Source organism: Puma concolor, chromosome D1, assembly GCF_028749965.1.
Source record: "Puma concolor isolate L17-30 chromosome D1, mPumCon1.1.hap2, whole genome shotgun sequence".
Classification (NCBI taxonomy): domain Eukaryota; kingdom Metazoa; phylum Chordata; class Mammalia; order Carnivora; family Felidae; genus Puma; species Puma concolor.
In genome coordinates this window covers 6,521,280-6,543,224 of record NC_141676.1, presented here as the reverse complement: position 1 = coordinate 6,543,224, position 21,945 = coordinate 6,521,280, and the positions used below count along the sequence as shown (strand labels likewise).

The following is a 21,945-nucleotide window of genomic DNA, read 5'->3' as shown; positions in this document are numbered from 1 at the left end:
GGTCCCGGGAGTTCCCGGGTAGGCGGGCAATGAGGGGATGGGTAGTCCCGACCGCCCATCGCAGGAGGTTCAGGGTCAAGGTTGGTCTTTGCTAAGGACAGGCCATCATCCCCTCTGCATCCGCATCAGCAAAACGGGGTAAAGAACCTGGCTTGGGAGTGGGGCAAAGCCGAGTCTAGTCTTGGCTCCGAAGTTGAAGGACTGTGTGACTCATCTTCTCTTCGCCTCATTCCCTTCATAGCTGAAACAGAGACTAGAAGCTCTGCTTTGTAGAGCTAGTTTGGGATGAGAGTGGGCAAGATTGGAGGACGGGACTGGCTGCACCTCAAGCTCTTGGAACGGGTTGTCTAAGGCTGTCCTCTGCTCCTCACCTGGAAAACAATCCGGTTCTTCATGCCCCTTCCCCAGTGGGTTGAAACCTGAGACTGTCTTCCAGAATTTCGCCCCGCGATTGTATTCAGAATAGCTAAATCCCCTCACAGCCGCTGGATGGACTCCAATTGCCTTGCGCCTGTCTCTTTAAGAAAAACGACGTTATCCTATTTCTATTACTCATGCCTGTTCTGTAAGGTTACTCTCTAACCGCTAAATCTGAGCTCTGACCCGGAAGTAGACACAGCTCAGGGCGAGAGTGCCGGTGTGAGGTCCAGCACTGAAAGGGGCGGACCGAGAGGGGCGTGCTTTGGTGGTGCAGAGCTGTCCCTGTAGCCCTGGGGAGTCCACGCCTCCACCCCGCCTCCTGTAACTCACTGGGAGAGTTTTGTGCCAATTAATTCCGCCGTCACCCAGTGGCCACTCATCAACCAACCCTTCGGTTCCGCCCAGTGGTGTCTACTGTGTTGACAACGCCTAGGTGTGCGCATGCGCTCGAGCGCTACCACTTTTGAGCTCTTTTAGACCTGGACTCTGCGCACGCCCAAAGGGCTCCGCCGCTTCTTAGCGCTCCACTACCTTCCTGCGCGTGCGTCGGGTTTCCTGCCGTCAGGTTTTCCTTTTCCGGGTCTCAACTAGGCCCGTCGCACGCATGCGCCACTGTTGGCTGGCGGCTCGCGGTTCCTTCCGGCCTCCCCCTTGGGCCGGCTCCTGCAGTAGCCGGGCGAGCGCGGAGCCCGAAGAGAGTGACCTGTAACCCCGGAAGTGGACCTCAGGGTCCTGGGGCTCTCCCCGGGCCAGAGCCGAGGGAGCCGTCGTCTGCACCCCCGGAGCACCCACTCCACGCCCATCTCTGGATGCCGCCGACGGGTGCCCGGCCCGTGCCCCGCGCCTGCCTACCGGATCGGCCCCTCGGAACAGTTCTGGGCCGGGGGTGGGGGCCTGGACCCCGCCCCTGATGAGGCTCCACCCCCGCGCCCAGGCCTCGCTCCGCTGACTGCTCCGGCCGGCCCCGCCCCCTGCCCGCCCCCTTGCCCGGGCGACCCCTCTCCCCCACTGGGGGAGGCCATGGCGTGAGCTCGAGGCCGGGCCCCGGGGCCCTCGGGCGCCAGGCGGGGCATGGGCCGGCGGCCGCCCCCATGAGGGTCCCGGGAGGGGGGCGCGCGCATCAGCGGCGGGGCCATGGGGTCGCAGGTATTGCAGATCCTGCGCCAGGGGGTGTGGGCCTCGCTCACCGGCGGTTGGTTCTTCGACCCGCACCAGAGCACCTTCTCCAACTGCTTCCACCTTTATGTCTGGATCTTCCTGCTCACCTTTCCCTTCTTGCTGTACATGGTGAGATGCTGCCGCCACCTGTGACTCTCGCGGGGAAAGGGAGGGTGGATGTCAGGGAGGGGTGCCAACCTGGTAGGGATTCCGGGCTGTGCCTTGGGCACTTGGGGTGTGGAGAGGATTCACTGCAGCGTTTGGGGTAGGTGGAAGAGTGGCCAAATTATTCTTTTGTTGGGCTGGGTGACCTTGAGCCCCTCACTTAATCTGACCCCAGTTAGAGGACCGAGCTTCTCGACAAGGTCTTGGTACCAGTTGTAGCAAGGGATGGGCGATGAAGTCTTGTGAATTTGTGAATCCTGGCTCTGACTGTGGTGGTAGGCCTACCCCATGGAGCCAGGGCTGTATAAAGAGGAGCCTGACTTGCTGCCATCTCCAGGTCCTGCCCCCCAGCTTGATGGTGGCCGGTGTGTACTGCCTTGTGGTGGCTGTCATCTTCGCTACTATCAAGACTGTGAACTATCGGCTGCATGCTATGTTCGACCAGGGCGAGATCGTGGAGAAGCGCAACTCTACCATGGGGGAGCCGGAAGAAGAGCCTGCACAGGGGGACAGCAGTTTGCCCAGGTTGGTGGGGTAGGGGTTGTGTTGGGAATTGAGGGGTCCTGGTGCCTGGCCTTAAGGTTTGGGGGCTTAGGGGACATTGGCTCCGTGAGCAGTTGAGTGCTAGCTCTGCGGTCAGCCCCAGACTTTCGAGAGGACCCTGGAGAAGAGAGGAGTGCCGGGGATGGTGGAGGAAGTACAATGGGAAGAGGGGAGGTCAGCTGAAAGCTGATGTTTTTCTCCACTGCTAGGGACCCCGGAGTGGAGATGACAGTGTTTCGGAAAGTGAGTTCTACGCCGCCGGTACGCTGTAGCTCCCAGCATTCCGTGTTTGGCTTCAACCAGGTCTCGGTGAGTGGTTCCTAGCGTCAGTCTGTCCCACTTCTCTCTTGGGAGCCCGACCCCACTGTGGGTATGTCCTGAACCTTCGTTTTACCCGGCGTGTTCCTTCATTTGTTTGTCTGTGTGCCTAGGAGCTGCTGCCCCGGATGGAGGACTCCGGGCCCCTCAGAGGTAGGTGGCTCCTGCTCAGGGCTGAGTTTGGTGGTGTGGAACGGGATGGCACACCGGTGCCTTGAAGTCCTGCTGACACCTGTGGGGCCATGGTCGCAGACATCAAGGAGCTGGTTCGGGAGCAGGGCAGCAACAACGTGATCGTGACCTCGGCTGATCGAGAGATGCTGAAGTTAAGCTCACAGGAGAAACTGAGTGAGTGGGCATGATAGGGCAGGGACTTGGCAGCGGGGGGAGGACTAGCTGACTTGTCTTTGAGTCACCCCAAGTTTTGTTTCTCCGGGGCTCTCTTTATCCTTCAGGTTGGGGCCTCCTCATTGTCCTGCCCCCGCTGGGCTCTGGGGAAGCAGCGGCCTTAGGACCCTCTTAGCGACCGGTTCCTTTTGCAGCATGCCCTTCCCTCACTTTCTGTCTTCCTTTTCTCTGATAGTTGGAGACCTTCCCCAGACACCCCCGGGGGCTGCCCCAGACCCCTCTCTCCCCAGCACAGACTCTTCAGAACGTTCTCCCCTGGCTGGGGATGGAGCCCCCTGGAGGGGGAGCAGTGTGGCCGATACTCCCATGAGCCCCCTTCTGAAGGGGAGCCTCAGCCAGGAGCTGAGCAAGAGCTTCCTGACTCTGACCCGGCCTGACCGGGCCCTGGTGAGGACCAGCAGTCGACGGGAACAACGCCGGGCAGCAGGCGGCTACCAGCCCCTGGACAGGCGGGGCTCTGGGGAGCCCACACCCCAGAAAGCCGGCTCCTCGGATTCCTGCTTCAGTGGCACTGACAGGGAGACGCTGAGCAGCTTCAAGAGTGAGAAAACCAACTCCACCCACCTGGACAGCCCCCCTGGGGGGCAAGCCCCGGAGGGCAGCGACACAGACCCACCCTCTGAGGCTGAGCTGCCCGCGTCACCAGATGCTGGAGTCCCTTCAGATGACACCCTGCGTTCCTTTGACACGGTCATAGGAGCAGGGACGCCACCGGGCCCAGCCGAGCCGCTCCTGGTCGTGCGGCCCAAGGACTTGGCCTTGTTGCGGCCCAGCAAACGGCGGCCACCCATGCGAAGACACTCCCCACCTGGCCGTGCCCCTCGGCGGCCCCTGCTTGAAGGCGGGGGCTTCTTTGAGGACGAAGACACCAGCGAGGGCAGCGAACTGAGCCCGGCCTCCAGCCTCCGATCTCAGCGCCGCTACAGTACCGACAGCTCTTCTTCTACTTCCTGCTATTCCCCCGAGAGCTCCCGTGGTGCAGCAGGGAGACCCCGGAAGCGACGGGCCCCCCATGGGGCTGAGGAGGGGACGGCTGTGCCCCCCAAGCGGCCCTATGGGACCCAGCGGACGCCTAGTACCGCCAGCGCCAAAACGCATGCCCGAGTGCTGAGCATGGATGGGGCAGGGGGCGATGTCCTCAGGGCCCCCCTGGCTGGCTCCAAGGCTGAGCTGGAGGCCCAGGCGGGGGTGGAGCTGGCTGCTGGGGAGCCCGCTCTGCTGCCTGCTGAGGCCCACAGGGGACCTGCCGCCAACCAGCCCGGCTGGCGGGGGGAGCTGCAAGAGGAAGGTGCTGTGGGGGGAGGTGAGTGCCCACTCTGCTGGGGGTGGGGTGGGGAGACGAGCTAGCTATGGGCTTGGGTTTGGACCAGGGCCAGGCTGCAGAGGAGCTGGTCAGAGTCAGCTCAGCCTCTGTCTCAGGGAGCAGGTGGAGGTGGACTGAGTGAGTGAGAGGCGTCTGCTGAACCCCTCACCTGAGCAGGGCCGAGAGACCTCAGACACCTGGCTCCAGATCTTGGCAGTTAGTACAAAGCCTCCGCCCGTCGAGGATCCTCAGCATCTGCATTCGTTGTCCTGGGCCGCCAGTGGGGCAGGGCAAGGTCCTATCTTCATTTCCAAGCGTGGAAACTGAGGCACAAGTGTGGTTAGGTGACCTGGCGAGGCCCCAGAGGCAGGACAGAGTTGAATGAGGCCTGACACTTAGCTCCGTGCAGGAGCAGCTGCTGCCTGCTCCCCCGCCCCCGCCCCCCGCCCCCCGCCCCGCACTCCCCCTGACGTGTCCAAGCCCGTGTCGCTTATGCTTGGGGCCTCTCTCTGGGCAGCGGCCGAGGAGACCGGCAAGCGGGACCGCACAAGCAGTGTGAGGCGCACTCAGGCGATCCGCAGGCGCCACAATGCGGGAAGCAACCCCACCCCTCCAGCCTCTGTTATGGGCTCGCCGCCCAGGTGAGCCCCTGCTGGCTGGTTGGAGGGGCGGTGGGGGCCCGTGGCTCTAAGTGGCGCTGACCCGTGGGCCGACCCCCCTCTTCAGCAGCCTGCAGGAAGCTCAGCGGGGCCGGGCCGCCTCTCACTCCCGGGCGCTGACGCTGCCCTCCGCCCTGCACTTTGCTTCCTCGCTGCTGCTCACCCGGGCCGGCGCCACCGTTCACGAGGCCTGCACCTTTGATGACACCTCCGAGGGCGCCGTGCACTACTTCTACGACGAGAGCGGTGAGCCCCTCTCCCGAGTCCAGCGGCCGAGCCCCTGAGCCTGGCTGACCCCACACCCCCTGGCCCTCACGCGGGGGTTTTCGTAGTCCTCGCAGCAGCGCTTGCTCTGTCGGGCACGTACCACGCTCTCAGCCCTGTGGTGACCGACCGCTTTACCTGTGCTGCCTGACCTCAAACTTGCAGCCGCCCTGAGGCACGGGGTAGCCTCGTAATCCTTGCCCTGCTGCTAAGGAGGCTGAGACACAGACTGAGGTCACAGTTGAGCAAGTGGCGGGAGAGAATCCCAAACCCAGGGCGGGCTGACCCGCGGTCTCTCCCCTCTCCAGCTCATGGTCCCTAGGGGCTGGGCTGCCACCCAGGAGGACGTAGCACGCGGTTCTTCCTTGCATGACGGTCCACGTGGGTCAGGCCTGGGTGCTCCTGTCTCTGATCTGCTGCTTTGTGTCCCATACCCTTGCCCCAGGCGTGCGGCGTTCCTACACCTTTGGCCTGGCTGGAGGCGGCTACGAGAACCCTGTGGGGCAACAGGGGGAGCAGGCAGCCAATGGAGCTTGGTGAGTCTCCCAAGCTTGGGCTCGCCCGGCCGGCAGCCTGTTGGGCCGCTGTTTCTAGGGATATTCTCTCTTCCCTGGGCTGGGGCAGGAGCAGCTCAGAATCTCTAGGAGAAGAGGGTGGAGAGTGGCAAAGGGCAGGCCTATAGGGGTGCTTACGCTGTAGGAACACGACATCTCTAGGCAGGAGGCTTCTAGGAACCAGGGCCTGGGAAGGAGGTCTTTCTGCCACCTGTTTCCTGTGTTCTGTATCTGAGCAGCCCCCTTAGGGCCCCAGTTGTGGCCTGACTTTGGCCTCAGTCCCCCCGCTGTCCCAGGGCTCTCCAGTGGCCTAACCTTCATGGCTGCTGTTCCCACAGGGACCGCCACTCACACTCCTCCAGTTTCCACTCGGCTGATGTCCCTGAGGCGGCAGGTGGCCTGAACCTGCTGCAGCCAAGGCCAGTGGTTCTGCAGGGTATGCAGGTGCGCCGCGTGCCCCTGGAGATCCCAGAGGTGAGGAGCCAGCGGTCAGGGAAGGACCTGCGGGAGGGGCAGTGGTGGGGGGGCAGGTCACTGAGCACTTGCCCAGGTACCAGGAGGGACGAGCCGTTCCAAGTAAGGGCTCCCGGGGGCCCTGAGGTGTCCATCCTGACCTTTGATGGCTGACACTGGGTGTGCAGGCTCTCTGGATCTCTGGGGCCCAAGGAGTTGTTTATTTGCTTATTCAACAGGCGTGTCTAGGGTATCTCCTTTATCCCAGAGGGGCCCCTACTAAGTGGGGATGACGAGTGTCGACAGTGATACCTGTGGAAGAGGCGCTTTCTTCCACGTACTTGGCTGTGCTGCTCCCTGTGCTGGGCCCAGGTGCACTGCATAGCACGGGGCACTCTGTTCAAGCTTGTTGCCTTAGCGGGGTTATTCACGGGCTCCCATCTCACTCCCAAAAGTACCCCAGTTTGGACAACAGTTTACAGGATCTGATAATAGTAGAAGCATTAAAGATGCTTCAAAGCCAGAGTCAGAGTTTAGAGAACAGTCGTGAAAGGAGCACCCACTCATCTAACGCTCAGGGTCACAAACAGCATGTGCAGTGCCCAGAAGCCCCACGTGTCCCTTTCTGGTGCATTTATTCTCCTTACTTGTCACACGGGATAGGCACCACGGTCCTGAGACAGCTGATGGCCACATCCAGAGGCAGGGGCTGTGCATCTTTGGCTCTGCATTGTATCCCTAAGGCCCAGGGCGAGGCCTATAGTTGTGCCCCATGAGTATTTGTTGAACGAAAGATGCAAGAAATCCAAAGAGATTAGGTATTTGCCCGGGGCCTCACAGTACTGGCATTGGCACCCAGGCCTGTCATCAGGGCTGGTTCCCTGTGTGCTCTGGGATAGGATGGTCAGAGTGAGCCTGATGGCTCTGTCCAGGAGGAGGGTAGCATTGCACTGCGTCCCAAATGTGGATTTCGCCGAGCCCAGGAAGAGGTGGGAGAGGCTGCCTGAGCGGGGAAGACACGGACGGCACTGGTGACTGTGGCCCGCAGCAGCCCCGGCAGGTCCCCAGCAGCCATTGAGCCATTGAGTCCTAGGAACCTGGAGAGAGGATCAGGCCTTTGTGATGGAGCATCAGGACAGGCCACAGGGCTGCTCGATGGCGGGGACTCTGTGCTGGAGGAAACGGCTGACCAGCCAGTGTGCACCGGGCAGGGGGATGGTGGCAGTGGACCGTGTAGGGGGCGAGGGGCTGATGGCTGCGGCTGTGGGGACCGCAGTTTGACCTGCTGGACCAGGACTCCCTGCACGAATCCCAGGAGCAGACGCTGATGGAGGAGGCACCACCTCGTGCCCAGCACAGCTACAAGTACTGGCTTCTTCCTGGCCGCTGGACGTCTGTGCGCTATGAGCGGCTGGCCCTCCTGGCCCTCCTGGACCGGTGAGTGCCCACCCGCCTTGGCCCCCGGCCCCTGGCCCCCCGGCCTTCTGAACCCTATGAACATATGGAGGCCATCATGGCAGCAGGAAGCCTAACTGTTGCTGGGGGTCACTGAAGGTGTGTCAAGGGCTGGAGTGGGCTTCTGCTAGGTCCTTTTGGAGTGTGAAGGGGTGAAGGGGTGGCCAAGCAGATGGTGCTTTAGTTACTCCTCTGTCCCAAAGCTCCACTCAAGACAAACCATTCTTGTCCGGTCTCTTGTTTATATCTATTTCTATTTTAGATTTTCTTGAATAGAGGTCCACGGTCTAAAAAAGCTCTCAAACTCTTTGTCTCAGCTTTCCCATTTCTTAGGGGTAACTGAGGCCCAGGAAGTCCGATAGAGAAGTCAAGTGACTTCTCTTGTCTGCATGGATGACTTGGGCCTAAGAGCCCGTGTCCTGGCTTCCATGGTCTGGATTTCCTCCCGGCACTGCAGCCAGTGTTTGTGGGGCACTGCCTGTGTGCATGGCATGCGTAGGCTAGAGACAGGCAGTCCCCAGAGCGGTGGCACTTGGAGCCTACAGGGTCTAGAAGGGACGAAGATTGGGATTCAGGGTAGCAATGGGGTGGCTTCCTAGAAGAGGTGCGAACTGGCCTTCATGCCTGAGAGGTCTAGATTCCGACATTCAGAGGATGAGGGGGTGGCGCGGGCACAGGCACAAACGTGGGCCTTTGTGGCTGGGTCCTGTCCTCTGTGCTCCACCCACTTTTGCCCCCCTAGCCGGTAAGGAGTTGGGTGTGCCCTGACCTTGCTGTCTCTCCAGGACTCGGGGGCTGGTGGAGAACATACTCGGCGTAGGCCTGAGCAGCCTCGTTGCCTTCTTGGGCTACCTGCTGCTGCTTAAGGGCTTCTTCACGGATATCTGGGTCTTCCAGTTCTGCTTGGTCATTGCCTCCTGCCAGTATTCCCTGCTGAAGGTCAGTCCTTACTCCCTGGGCCACCTCCCTCCCCCCCCCCCCCCCCGCCCCACCTCTTTCCACATGCCTCTTTTCCCATAATCCATTTTGAGGGGTGTGAGCTGGAAAGCAGATAAGACGCTTGAGATTCCCTGTAACCAGCCCCTTGCCTTACAAATGAGAGAACCAAGGCTCTGGACAGTTTAGGATCCTGCCCTGGTTACTCCTGACAGCCAGTGGTGGAACCAAGCATGTCCTGGGCTCTGGCTTCTGTTGCGAATGTAGCTCCTGTCTTTTTCCAGAGTGTCCAGCCTGATGCGGCATCTCCCATGCACGTGAGTAGAGTGCTTTCCCGAGGGTGCTCAAATGTGGGGCTGGCAGGGGCTGAGACCAGGTGTGCAGGGGTCTGGGAGGGGCAGGGCTCCCTCACCACCCGTATGGCCTCAGATCCTCAGTCCTGCTGCCCTCACCCTGCCAGGCTTTCTGTCTTAGATCCAGGGCCACGGGTAGGGCACGTGAGCACGTGCGTGTGTGTGCGCACATGTGTGCGGGGTGGTCAGTGGGGGAGGCCTGGCCCCTCACAGTCCCACTCCCCAGGGCCACAACTGGGTGATCGCATATAGTCGGCCTGTCTACTTCTGTATCTGCTGTGTGCTCATCTGGCTGCTGGACGCCCTGGGCTCAGCTCAGCCCTTCCCACCCGTCTCCCTGTATGGCCTCACGCTCTTCTCCGCCTCCTTCTTCTTCTGTGCCCGGGACGTGGCCACTGGTGAGACTGGGCAGCCTTGAGGTGACTCAGGGGAGTGAGGCCCCCACGGTGGGCCAAGGGGTGGCCTGCAGGCTGACCGGCCGGGCCTTTGCTTTCCCTCCCTGGCAGTGTTCACCTTGTGCTTCCCGTTCGTCTTCCTCCTGGGCCTCCTGCCCCAGGTCAACACTTGCCTCATGTACCTGCTGGAGCAGATAGATATGCACGGCTTTGGGGGTACAGGTAGGGGGCCCATAGGTGGCTTGCGTGTCGGGAGGCAGTGTGGGGCCCAGGAGGGGCCTTGGGTTGGGTGTGTGGCTCCAGCCTTTTGCTGAGTCTTCTCCTGTGTCTATACTGTGGGTATCTATAGGTGTGGATCAAGAGCCCGTCACCTCCCCCTGCTTCCTCCCCTCCCCAAACAAGTGGTTTCAACCCAAGAATGCCAGAAGCCCTGAAGGCCTCTCAGGGCTCGAGGAGCAGAGAACAATGGGCTAGTGATGGGTCCCAGGGAGGTTAGCCTGTGAGAATCGAGGGCAGTGGGGTGCGGGTGAGGTGGGGCAGCAGCAGGTAGCAGTCGGGCCTTACCTGCTGTTTCTCACCTGACAGCCGCCACCAGCCCGCTCACTGCCGTCTTTAGCCTCTCCCGCAGCCTGTTGGCTGCTGCCCTGCTCTACGGCTTCTGCCTTGGGGCCATCAAGGTAGGGATGACCTGTGGGGTGGGGGGCATGCTGAGGCCCAGGGGTGTTGTTGGGACAGGACTGTGAATTGGGCTCAGCAGTGGCTTCTCCCGGGGCAGGGGGAGGGGGCGGTGGATCCTCCCCTCCCCCCACGCTTACCCTGCCTCCCCTGACCAGCATGGGTTCTCTCCCCAGACTCCTTGGCCGGAGCAGCACGTCCCTGTCCTCTTCTCGGTCTTCTGTGGCCTCCTGGTGGCCCTGTCCTACCACCTGAGCCGTCAGAGCAGTGACCCCACCGTGCTCTGGTGGGTGCCTGCACGTGCCTGTCCGTGCGCATGTGTGTGTCTGCGTGTGTGTCCGTGCATGGCAAGGGTTGCGGGGGCGGGGGTGTTCCGTGCACGTGCCTGGCCCCAACCGACCCTGGTGCCTGTGGCAGGAGTGTGGCCTCTGCAGACCCCGGGCCTCTGCCTCTTCTCACCCACCCCAGGTCTCTGATTCGGAGCAAGCTCTTCCCCGAGCTGGAGGAGCGGAGCTTGGAGACGGCTCGGGCCGAGCCCCCAGACCCACTGCCAGACAAGATGCGCCAGTCGGTGGTGAGGGGCTGGAGTGTGGGCTTCTAGTCTTGGGGTGGGGAGCTGACAGGGTGTGGTCAGCCCCCCGGGCGGCGGGCACCCACGCTGGTGTTTCCCGGCCCTGCAGCGTGAGGTCCTGCACTCTGACCTGGTGATGTGTGTGGTGATCGCCGTGCTCACCTTTGCCATCAGCGCCAGCACCGTCTTCATCGCCCTGAAGGTTCGTGTGGCATGGGCCACCCCTGTCCCCTGGGTCTTTGCCGGAGCCTCCTCCACCCGAGGGCCCTGGGCAGCCATGGCCTCGTGTCTTTCTCTGCCCCTGCCCAGCCCGTGCCCAGGCCCCCTTGGCTCCTTGGCCTGCTCCCCTTGGCTGAGCCTCTGGCCTCTCCCTCCTGCAGTCGGTGCTGGGGTTCGTATTGTACGCACTGGCTGGGGCCGTGGGCTTCTTCACGCATTACCTGCTGCCGCAGCTCCGCAAACAGCTGCCCTGGTTCTGCCTGTCGCAGCCTGTGCTGAAGCCGTTGGAGTACAGCCAGTATGAAGTTCGAGGTGAGTGCCTGCCCCCACCCCTCCGCCCCTCCTGCCCTGATTTCCTGGTTGACCTGCAGCCTGCCGGCAGGGGGCAGCCTCCACCCAGGCTGTCCTGACCGTGCTGACCCTGCAGCCCCTTCGAGGGCCCTGCCTGCCTTCTCCTGCCTGCTGTGCCCCAGCTTGGCCCCTGCTTTGCTCTCACCCTGCCTGCCCTGCCCTTTTCCCGCCTCTTTTGCTTTCTCTGAGGAGATGGAGGAAGTAGAATTCCAAGGCTCTAAAGGGATCTGTCGTCCGGGATCACAGATTGGTTTCCAGTAGACCAGGTCTGCCTGGCTGATTTTCATTTGAGCCCTGTGATAAAAACACCTTTAAGTCTCTGTTTAATCGTCTGGTTTTGTTATGCAAAGTTCCACGTGCCGTTTTACTTAAGCGATAAAAGATTTTGCCCATCCCCGCGTGATGATGATCAGCTCAAGCCAGGTGGCAGTGAGTGGCCCCTTACGAAGGGCCCTGCAGCTCAAGGTCACAGTGCATAGGGGCCTCACCCAGCCTGCCTTGGCTCCAGTGGGCATGTTGGATGGCCTCGTTCCATTTGTTTTCAGACAGCAGAACAGGCAAAGAGCGTGCCCTGGGCCCCTGATGTGCCCTGTCCGGGCCTCATTGCCCTCATTTGAGCTGCCACAAAGCTTCTAGGCACCTGGAGAGCCATGTCCCCTGGTTTGCCCTTTCTCCAGGTTCCCTCTGGGAGCGCACCTGACTTGGCCCTGCGGTAAGAGGGGAGCACACAGAGTCAACAGTCCTGCCTTCTCTCGCAGGCGCTGCCCAGGTGATGTGGTTTGAGAAGCTGTATGCCGGCCTGCAGTGCATCGAGAAGTACCTCATCTACCCCGCCGTGGTGCTCAATGCCCTCACGGTGGACGCCCATGCTGTCGTCAGCCACCCGGACAAGTTCTGCCTCTAGTGAGGACTGCCCCGCCCCCACCATCCCACCACTTGCGTTCCCACGTGACACGTGGGATGCTGAAGCCCACAGAGGGAATGAAAACCTGCCTCCGTTGCCCAGCCAACTAAAGCAGGATTCAGGCTTCTGACCCTTTCTGTTGAGACAGTTGCCTCTTGGAAAACAAACGTGTCTCCCAGATGTGTCTAAAAAGGGCGACCCCTTTAGAGAGCAGAGGCTGAGAGTCACCGGCCCAAAAGAGCAGGGCCCAGCCCAGCGGCGCCCAGGCCAGGGCCGGGGAGGGATGGGCAGCCATCTCCTCTGCCTCCTGAGCCCTGCCTGGCACATAATGCCTGCTTCTCGTCTACAGCTGCCGGGCGCTGCTGATGACCGTGGCTGGGCTGAAGCTGTTGCGCTCAGCCTTCTGCTGCCCGCCCCAGCAGTACCTAACCTTGGCCTTCACTGTTCTGCTCTTCCACTTCGACTACCCACGCCTCTCCCAGGGCTTTTTGCTTGACTACTTCCTCATGTCCCTGCTCTGCAGCAAGGTGAGGTGGTCATGTTGCAGTCTCTAGGCTGTGCGGCAGGAACGGGGTGGCAGGGAGAACTCCCCCAGGGGCCTGCGGCCCTCGCAGCTGCTGTTCCACATCAGCCCCACCGTGGGCCTTCTCAGCAGTTTATCCAGGGGCACGGAGGAAACTGGTTTAAAGGGCTAAAGTGACTTGCCTCAGGTCCTCCAGAGAATTGGTAGCCAGCCAGGACTTGAATCCAGGTCTGTCTCACTTGGCTGCCTCTTCTCTGAATCATGGTATTTGGTCACTTTCCTTATAAGCAGTTAAGGCAGTTCAGACTTGGCCTTGTCCTCTAGATACCAGCCTCTGAGCTCTGCCCCTTTGCCAGCCACAGCCCTGGGGAGCAGTTAAGAGCTGAGTTTCAGAAGCCCCTGGGGCCTGGGTATATCCAGACTGCTCTGCCAGGCTGTGGGATCCCCTGATCAGGGGTTGGGGGAGGGGATCACTGTGAACAAAGAACCATTCCTCGGCACTGTACTGGAAGCCTTAGTGGTACCTTCCTAGCCCTGGGATCCCAGCAAAGATCCCAGCATAACCCTGAGCCTTTTTCTTTTACATGGGTATTCTGGTCTGGTTTTCTGGTCTGGCCCAGAGTGGTAGAGATCCAAACTGTATCCCCTTCTGAGGGTGGGGCCTGTGACTGTCTCTTGACTCTCAGTATCATGGTTGAGGCCCAGCCTCATCACTGACTGATGGCCTGAGCAAGTCATTTGCCTGCCCTACCTTTTCTGAACCTCACCTTTCCGATCTGTGAAATGGGACAGCAATAGGAAGCTCCCAGGGTGGTCCTGCAAATAGACGGCTAATGCTCCCCTAGAGGGTTTGCTAACAGTAACAGATACTTTGAGCCAGGTCCAGAGAGAAAGGGCCGGGAATGATCTTGAGCTTGACTCGCACGTGGGCAGCCACTGGGGTAGGCTCGAGGCTGTGAATGGGTACTTGATAGACCCCACCTCTGTGAGTGACCTGTGTATCTTTCACTTCTCCCCTCTCCGACCCTGCCAGCTGTGGGACCTGCTGTACAAGCTGCGTTTTGTGCTGACCTACATCGCGCCCTGGCAGATCACCTGGGGCTCGGCTTTCCATGCTTTTGCCCAGCCCTTTGCCGTGCCACGTACCCAGCCTGCCGCCCGCTGCCTGGGTGGGGGTGTGCGAGGAGGGCTGTGGCCTGGATGGGGGGCGGTTGGGGGCATGGGGCAGGTTGATGGGGGTCAAGGAGTGGTGAGGGAGGTCAGGGAGGGTCCTGTATGCCTGCCACCTCCTTGACTTGCGCCCAGACTCGGCCATGCTGTTCGTTCAGGCCCTGCTCTCGGCACTTTTCTCCACGCCACTTAACCCCCTGCTGGGCAGTGCCGTCTTCATCATGTCCTACGCGCGGCCCCTCAAGTTCTGGGAGCGCGACTACAAGTGAGTACTGCGGGAGCAGGCGGGTCACCCAGAGGGGACCTGGAAGGGAGAGGAGCTCGGGGCCCAGGCGGGGTGGGGTGCAGGGGGGTGCCACAGCGAGGTTGCAAGTGCTCGGGCACGGTGGGCTTCAGCTGGGTGATCTGATGAGGGCAAAACCTGAGTCAGGCCGAGCCTCGGGCTCACACCCTGGGTTTCCTGGCCATGTGGTCCTAGGTGAGTCCCCTCACGTCCCGAAGCCTCAGTCTCGTGTGCAGTGGGGCTGTCATGGCATCTGCCCAGAGAACAGGGGTGTGGGCTCAGAGGACGCGATGGTGGGCTGGCGGGAATCATCGTCTGAACCCTGGGCAGCCTCACCCTCTCAGCCAACTGTGTTGTCGTTCTCTCTGAACAGCACTAAACGTGTGGATCATTCCAACACCCGCCTGGTCACCCAGCTAGATCGGAACCCAGGTGTGTACTTGGCCATCTGGGGGCTTTTAGGGCCAGGCCTCCCTGGGGAGGGAGCCTTGCTTACTTGTCATTTTGCCCATTTGTCTGTCTGTCCTGGGTCTCAGGCGCTGACGACAACAACCTCAACTCCATCTTCTATGAGCACTTGACACGCTCGCTGCAGCACACGCTGTGTGGGGACCTGGTGCTGGGCCGCTGGGGCAACTACGGCCCCGGCGACTGCTTCGTCCTGGCCTCTGACTACCTCAACGCCCTGGTGCACCTCATCGAGGTTGGCAATGGCCTCGTCACCTTCCAGCTGCGTGGCCTTGAGTTCCGGGGTGAGCGCGGGGCCTGGGCCTGACGCAGGCTGCTGCGTTGCATAGCGCGTGAGGGCTGAATTCTAGTCCATCCCTGCCCTGGTTTGCAGGGTGACCTTGAGCAAGGCACTCTTCCTCCCTAGGCCTGGGTTTCCCGCTATAAATGGTGAGGCGGCAGGGTCTCCTTTGGCCAAGCTGTGTCCCTGCCCTGACTCTGGGTCCACAGGGACTGAACAGGCTGCACTGGTACAAGCTTGGGCCCGGAGCTCTGGGATCTCCCTTCCGCTCCCAACTGCCTGCCCTGTGGTCTTGGGCTTGGCCCAGGTTGGGTGCCACCTATGACCCCTGGTGGGTGAGCTAGCTCTTTGCCTTCGGAAGACGTCCATGTTGGATGTCAGCTTCAGAAAAGGCCCCTGAGGGTGCAGAGGGGCTCTAAGCACAGCTCACGAGCACCATGAACTTGAGCAGGTCACTTCTCTCTGAGCTTCGGTCTTTGCTGTGGCCCCTGGGAGTCAGGAAGAGAAAGGGTTCATTTGTCGATCCGTTCATTTAATAATGTTTACTCACACGGTATCCCCGGGCAGGGAATGACGAAGGCCGGGGCGCTGGCTGGGGAGAAGGCAGGCGGGATGTGCTGGTGGCCCCCTGACTGCCCCCCTCCCCTCCAGGTACCTACTGCCAGCAGCGCGAGGTAGAGGCCATCACGGAGGGCGTGGAGGAGGATGAGGGCTGCTGCTGCTGTGAGCCTGGCCACCTGCCGCGGGTCCTGTCCTTCAATGCCGCCTTTGGGCAGCGCTGGCTGGCCTGGGAGGTGACGGCCAGCAAGTACGTCCTGGAGGGCTACAGCATCAGCGACAATAACGCCGCCTCCATGCTGCAGGTGTTTGACCTCCGCAAGATCCTCATCACTTACTACGTCAAGGTATGTCGGGCGGGTGGCTGGGCGGCAGGGGTCCCCACTAGCGAATGCTCACTGACCAGGAGCGTCCTGAGTGTCATCTTCTGGATTGTTGGGAACCTGTTTTTCCCAAGGGAAGCAAAAGCCTTAGAGAGGTTAAGCATCCTCCAGGGTGCCACCCACCACCAGACAGCAGGACTCAGGGGCCTCAGTGGCCTGTGTGGCTCTAGCATTAGGGTACTGGGGGCCGGGGGTCTCCCTGTCACCCTTCTCTGGAAGATGCACCTTGGGCAGTATCGGGGGAAAGTGGGCACTGGGCTGCTGGTCCTGGGAAGGGCAGTTGCTGAGGCCAGTCTTCTAGACCACCAGGACCCTGGCCCAGGCCCCACCAGCACAGAGGGACGATAATGCCACCAATGGTGGCGTTAAGTGATAATCATAGAAGTGGCTGCCAAGCAGTGGTACTTACCAAGGGACAGGCTCCTAAACTGGCTGAAGCCCACCATACCCTTCAAGAGAGGTCCTGATGTCTCGGCCATGGCAGCTGGCTCGCAGAAGGAGGCGATTAGTCTGAGGCCCCAGAATCAGGAGAAAAGTGGCAGAGCCAGTCTTAGACCCAAGCCTGGGCCTCCCTGTCTCAGTCTGGGTGTGCCAAGCACCTGCTGGGGGTGGTGGGGTTTGTGAGGCACAGTGCGGGGTCCAGCAGGAGCCCTGGACTGGGTTCTGGGAAGCCTGCGATGTCACCTCCTTTGCTGTGTCTGGTTTATCCGCTTGAGAAGTGGGGATTACTGGAGTTCTGTGAGATGGCAGGAATGATGCAGCTTTGTGACCCCCAGAGTAAGGGAACCGAGGGAGTGGGGTGAGGGTGGTCACTGGCCACAGTCCCTTGTGCCCTCTTAACATCTGCCCTGGGGCTCCTGGCGCGGGGTCTGGAGGGGAGGCCTCCTGGGGCCCAGATAGGCCTGCTCACCTGAGGTCATCTCTGGGGCAGGCGTCTGCATCTCCCAGCTGTCCTCTCGCCTCCAGTGACATCCCTTCTGCAGCACACATCAGAGAAACTGTAATTCTTCTGTGGTTTTTCCTATCCACCCATCCACTTCTAAGGAAGGGCTTGTGAGCCTCACACCTCTCACTGTCACCTAGGAGGAGGCTGTGGTCCAGACCGGGACATTCCCAGCTTCAGGTCATCCAGGGGTCACAGTTCTGTCCACCTCCCCCCCCCCCCCATTGTCAGAAAAGTGCTTTTACTGAGGTCACCCTGCTGCCTCCCGGAAACCCAGCTCAAGGCCAACAGCAGCCTTCTCATGGCTGTGCACCAGGCACCTAGCCAGGCTTGGGCTGGCAGGCTGAGATGAGCTCCACCCCAGCCAAGTTTAATGTGCCATGGGGAAGCTAACTTGCCACGGATGCAGCTGCCTCCAAAGCTGGGCACGGTCAGAGCTGGGTACAGGTGTCTGGAGGACCTGGGGAGTGCTCTGCCAAGGACAGCGTGGGGTGAAGTTCGGAAGGATAAGTCGGGCGTGGTGGCAGGTGTGCGGGGCAGGGTGCCCCACCGGAGCCACCCTGCTGGACATTCCTCGTCCTGTCTGGGTGCCCTCTGTTCATGGCCAGCTGCAGCACCCTCCCCAGCCCCAGACTGGCCACCCTGTCCCCAGGCACAGGACCAGATCGGCTCCATCCCAGGGTGCCCATGGAATCCCTGTAACCTTGCTGGTTACCAACTGCCAGCCACACACTGCCCATCCATCCTGACTGTCTACCTTCCAGAAGCTCTTCTCCATTTGCCCAAACACCTGCTCAGCAACCAGCGTTCACTTAAGGGGTACAGGAGCCGCCGACTTTGGGCACAGGATACTGTGCCTTTGCCTTTTTTTCTGAGTGGAAGCCCTGTGGCTGTCACATCTCACCTGCCTAAAGGGACCCATGACCTACGGGCATGGCCTGCAGGCAGCCCCACTACCTCAGCCTGACCTTCCAAGGTCTCTGAGATTTGGATCCCACAGCATCATGGTGTGGAAGGTTCTGGGGGTTCAGTTTAGAACCCCCTAGCTGCGTCTGCTTTGCTGTGTAACCTCAGGCAAGTCTGCTGTCTAAGCCCCAGTCTCTCTTCAAATGAGGGATCTTCTGAAGCAAGCAGACAAGCACTTGCCACAGGGCCGAACCTTCCAGGCGACGCTGTGTAAGGAGGGGGGCTTCCTGGCCTAAGAGAGGGGGGCACACTTGCTCGTGTGGCTTCAGGGAACTCAGAGGGGCCGAGGGTGGATGGCCCAGGGAGCATCCTGGTGCTTTCTCTCCCACGACTAGGGCATGACCGCAGTCACTGGCCCCAGCTCTGATGCCTGCCCTCTCCTCCTAGAGCATCATCTACTACGTCAGCCGCTCACCGAAGCTGGAGGCGTGGCTGAGCCACGAGGGCATTGCAGCAGCCCTGCGGCCCGTGAGGGCGCCGGGCTACGCTGACTCGGACCCCACCTTCTCACTGAGCGTGGATGAGGACTATGACCTCCGCCTCTCCGGCCTCTCACTGCCCTCCTTCTGCGCGGTGCACCTCGAGTGGATCCAGTACTGCGCCTCCCGGCGCAGCCAGGTCCGGCCACCACGACCCTGGGGCTGCCTCCCTCCCTCGCCCCACCAGTTCTCCCTTCCCCGTGCGAGTCCCTCTTGCTCTCAGCCTCCCTCGGCCCGGGCCCTGCCCCCCGCCCCGCATTCCCTGTCCTGGTCTGAGCTGGGCTCCGGGGACGGGGTCCTTGTGCCGCAGCCCGTGGACCAGGATTGGAACTCGCCGCTGGTCACGCTGTGTTTTGGCCTGTGCGTGCTGGGCCGGCGGGCCTTGGGGACGGCCTCGCACAGCATGTCTGCCAGGTGAGTGCCACAGGTCCGGCCGCGCCTCCTGTACTCCCCCTGCCCCCTCCACGAACAGCTCTGGGCCAGAAGCCCCCGGGAACCTCATCAGTCCTTCCTTCAGGGTGGCTCCTCTCTGTGGGCAAGACACCTCCCAGTTATGATCAGGCCTGTTCCTCACCACCCCGTGAAGGACCCAGACGGAGACGGACCTTGTCAGGCTGGGGAAACTGAGGCCCCGCAGGAAGAGCGGTCCCGGCTCCGACCACTGCCTGGAGAGCCAGAACTCGGGAACCTTCACGCTCGCCTGTGCCTTCTCTTCCACAGCCTGGAGCCCTTCCTGTACGGCCTGCACGCCCTGTTCAAGGGGGACTTCCGCATCACCTCCCCACGCGATGAGTGGGTCTTTGCCGACATGGACCTACTTCATCGCGTGGTGGCGCCTGGAGTTCGCATGGCCCTCAAGCTCCACCAGGTAGGGGACACGCCCCCAGGCAGGGCGGGCCGTGGGGTGAAGCCCCTCCCCAGGGCGGGGCCACTGACACGGCCCTCCTGTCCACCCCGCAGGATCACTTCACGTCCCCAGATGAGTATGAGGAGCCCGCCGCCTTGTACGACGCCATCGCAGCCAACGAGGAGCGGCTGGTCATCTCGCACGAGGGCGACCCAGCCTGGCGCAGCGCCATCCTCAGCAACACGCCCTCGCTGCTGGCTCTGCGTCACGTCCTGGATGACGCCTCTGATGAGTACAAGATCATCATGCTTAACCGGCGCCACCTCAGCTTCCGAGTCATCAAGGTGGGGATGCCCCTTCCCACCCCGTGCCCGCTCAGCCCCCTTCCTGGCACTGACCCCCTGACCCTTGTGTGTGGCCGCCCACAGGTGAACCGCGAGTGTGTACGTGGCCTGTGGGCCGGGCAGCAGCAGGAGCTGGTGTTCTTGCGCAACCGCAACCCCGAACGCGGTAGCATCCAGAACGCCAAGCAGGCACTCCGCAACATGATCAATTCTTCCTGTGACCAGCCACTGGGCTACCCCATCTATGTGTCCCCCCTCACCACCTCACTGGCCGGCAGCCACCCCCAGCTGCGGGCACTGTGGGGTGGCCCTGTCAGCCTGAGTGCCATTGCCCGCTGGCTTCTGCACAGCTGGGAGAGGTGAGCCCAGAACACCACCCCGAGCCTGTGGGGCTGAGGTCCTGGAGTGAGAAGCAGAGGCTCAGCGAGGTGAAGCCACTTCCTCCTAGGGCTCAGAATGAGGAAGTGCTGGAGCCAGGATTGGGCCCCGAGAGCTGACACCGTCCCAGAGCTGACCTGACTTCATCCTGCTCTCCCAGAGTTGAAGGTGGCCTTTAGCCTTAAGAGCCATTGATAACGCCTCTCTTAGAAGACCCTGCAAAGTAGATGGCAAAATCTGTTAGAGACAGGATCCTGGGGCTCAGAGATGTTAGGTGACTTGTCCTGGAGCCGGGGGCTTGTGCCTGCAAGGTCTCTGGCCCTCCCCCTGCCAACCTGTCCCTCCCCACTGCCCCCATCCCAGGCTTCATAAGGGCTGTGGTGCCGGCTGCAATAGTGGCGGGAACGTGGATGACTCGGACTGTGGCGGAGGCGGTGGCTTGGGCTCCCTCAGCAATAACCCCCCCTTGGCACACCCCACACCTGAGAACACAGCAGGTGAGCTGGCGAGGCCGGGCCGAACTGGTGGGTGAGGAGGACGGCCTAGCTGAGATCTCTACCCTCTTATCTGTCTCCCACAGGCAGTGGAGACCAGCCCCTCCCTCCGGGTCCAGGCTGGGGCCCTCGGCCTTCCCTGAGCAGCTCTGGTGATGGGCGCCCCCCTCCTCTGCTGCAGTGGCCACCCCCTCGGCTCCCTGGACCAACCCCTTCTTCTCCCGCCCCCACTGAGGGTCCCCGGCCCTCAAGAACCCCTGGCCCCGGTCTCCTCAGTTCTGAGGGTCCCAGCGGGAAGTGGACCCTGGGGGGTCGGAAGGGGCTGGGGGGATCTGAGGCAGAGCCAGCCTCAGGGAGCCCCAAAGGAGGCACCCCCAAATCTCAGGTAAGGGTCCTGTGGAAGGGTTGGGTCCCGAGCTACTCGGGTCTGCTTTCCCACCAATCTCTCTCCCCTCCCTTAGGCGCCCCTAGACCTCAGCCTCAGCCCGGATATCAGCACCAATGCCTCCTCGCCCGCCAGAGCAGCCCAGGACATTCCTTGCTTGGACGGCAGTGCTCCTGAAAGTGGCACACCCACTGGGATCCTGGGTGACTGGCCTGCCCCTGCTGAGGAGCGTGAGAGCCCGGCTGCCCAGCCCCTGCTGGAGCATCAGTACTGAGTGGCCTGGTACCCTCTGGATCCCAGCCCCAGGATTCAGTAACTTGGATCCCTGGTCTCTGGCCCTCTGCTGGACCACAGAACTGAGTGGCTTTGGCTTCCACATCTGAACCCTGACCTCTGGCTGCCTTAGCCAGCGTACCAGAACTAAGTGGCCCAGACCTCCGGCCTTGATCCCTGATCTCTCATCCCTAGTCGAGGGCCTGGGCTCCCTAAACTGAGGCAGGCAGCCTCCCAGCCAGGCCCTAGAAGTCAAACCCATGGGCTGGTCCCGTTTCGAGCCCGTGGCCAGGACTGTCTTGGCCCCTGGGCCTGCACTGCCTGCAGGGGCAGCCCCTTGGCCTGGACCGGGGGCTGAAATGTGGGAAGGGTGGTTTCTTTTTTTCTTCTTTCTTTCTTTTTTTTTTTTTTTTTTTTTTTTCGTGCTTCAGAGACACCAGAATAACACTATTTTTGATTTTGGTTGGCGTCCTCTTTTTCTGTCTGGGATTGTTTGGGTGGAGGGTAGAGGTGGCGGCCAGGTCAAGGTAGATGAGCACCAAGAGGAGGATAAAGGATGTGGGGATGGGTTATGATGGAGATAGAGGTAAGGCCCAGGTAGGGTTCACGTAGCCCTAGGTCCTTCCCCCCCCCCCCCCCAACCTGTTCCTTTTGAAGCCTTGGTCTGAAGTTCATTTTGTTCACTTTCTCATCCCTGTATTTTCAAACACTTCCAGTTCATGAGGCTAGTGCCTATAATTATCAGCCTTGACTTTAGCCGAAGCCCGTCTCTGAACTTCAATTTATCCAGCTATAAAGAAGAGAGGACACCTGTCCAAAATGTTTTAAGAATAAATGAGAGCGCGTGGAGAGTAGGGTTCAGTGCTTAGTAAGTGCTCATAAATACTCAGTTTCTGGGCACCTGCTGCGTGGGGTGGATGGGTGGGAAGGGAGGGGGTTGCTAAACGCTCTAGGAATCCTGCTGTAGCCCTCGGAGTTGGTCTGGACGGCAGGTACACTTCAGCGTTTCTCGGCGGAGGCTGGAGGCCCCACAGCGCTCGGACTGCCGCCCGCCTTGCCGACGCCTG

The 21,945-nt window shown here is 61.2% G+C and overlaps 1 protein-coding gene across 4 annotated transcripts; it reads left to right on the top strand.

Moving 5' to 3' along the window:
• The first annotated feature begins 733 nt into the window (after nucleotides 1-733).
• Nucleotides 734-21,727, top strand: PCNX3 (pecanex 3). Of its 4 annotated transcripts, none has more exons than XM_086676897.1 (35): nucleotides 734-1,707; nucleotides 2,081-2,268; nucleotides 2,496-2,595; nucleotides 2,718-2,757; nucleotides 2,857-2,952; nucleotides 3,188-4,315; nucleotides 4,833-4,956; nucleotides 5,045-5,220; nucleotides 5,684-5,774; nucleotides 6,131-6,266; nucleotides 7,522-7,682; nucleotides 8,486-8,639; nucleotides 8,921-8,953; nucleotides 9,216-9,387; nucleotides 9,496-9,606; nucleotides 9,970-10,061; nucleotides 10,236-10,345; nucleotides 10,528-10,633; nucleotides 10,740-10,832; nucleotides 11,011-11,161; nucleotides 11,959-12,103; nucleotides 12,454-12,631; nucleotides 13,661-13,769; nucleotides 13,933-14,062; nucleotides 14,454-14,512; nucleotides 14,617-14,832; nucleotides 15,480-15,733; nucleotides 18,066-18,296; nucleotides 18,468-18,571; nucleotides 18,878-19,025; nucleotides 19,118-19,348; nucleotides 19,433-19,707; nucleotides 20,090-20,223; nucleotides 20,307-20,605; nucleotides 20,682-21,727. In XM_086676897.1, exons 1-35 carry the CDS (start codon nucleotides 1,555-1,557, stop codon nucleotides 20,877-20,879), a joined length of 6,126 nt encoding a protein of 2,041 aa, XP_086533023.1. In that variant the 5' UTR covers nucleotides 734-1,554; the 3' UTR covers nucleotides 20,880-21,727. The 4 variants fall into 4 exon arrangements, with proteins under 4 accessions (XP_086533023.1, XP_086533025.1, XP_086533024.1 ...); XM_086676899.1 differs by having other exon boundaries at nucleotides 5,042-5,220; nucleotides 7,561-7,682; XM_086676898.1 differs by having other exon boundaries at nucleotides 5,042-5,220; nucleotides 7,540-7,682.
• The last annotated feature ends 218 nt before the right edge of the window (nucleotides 21,728-21,945 follow it).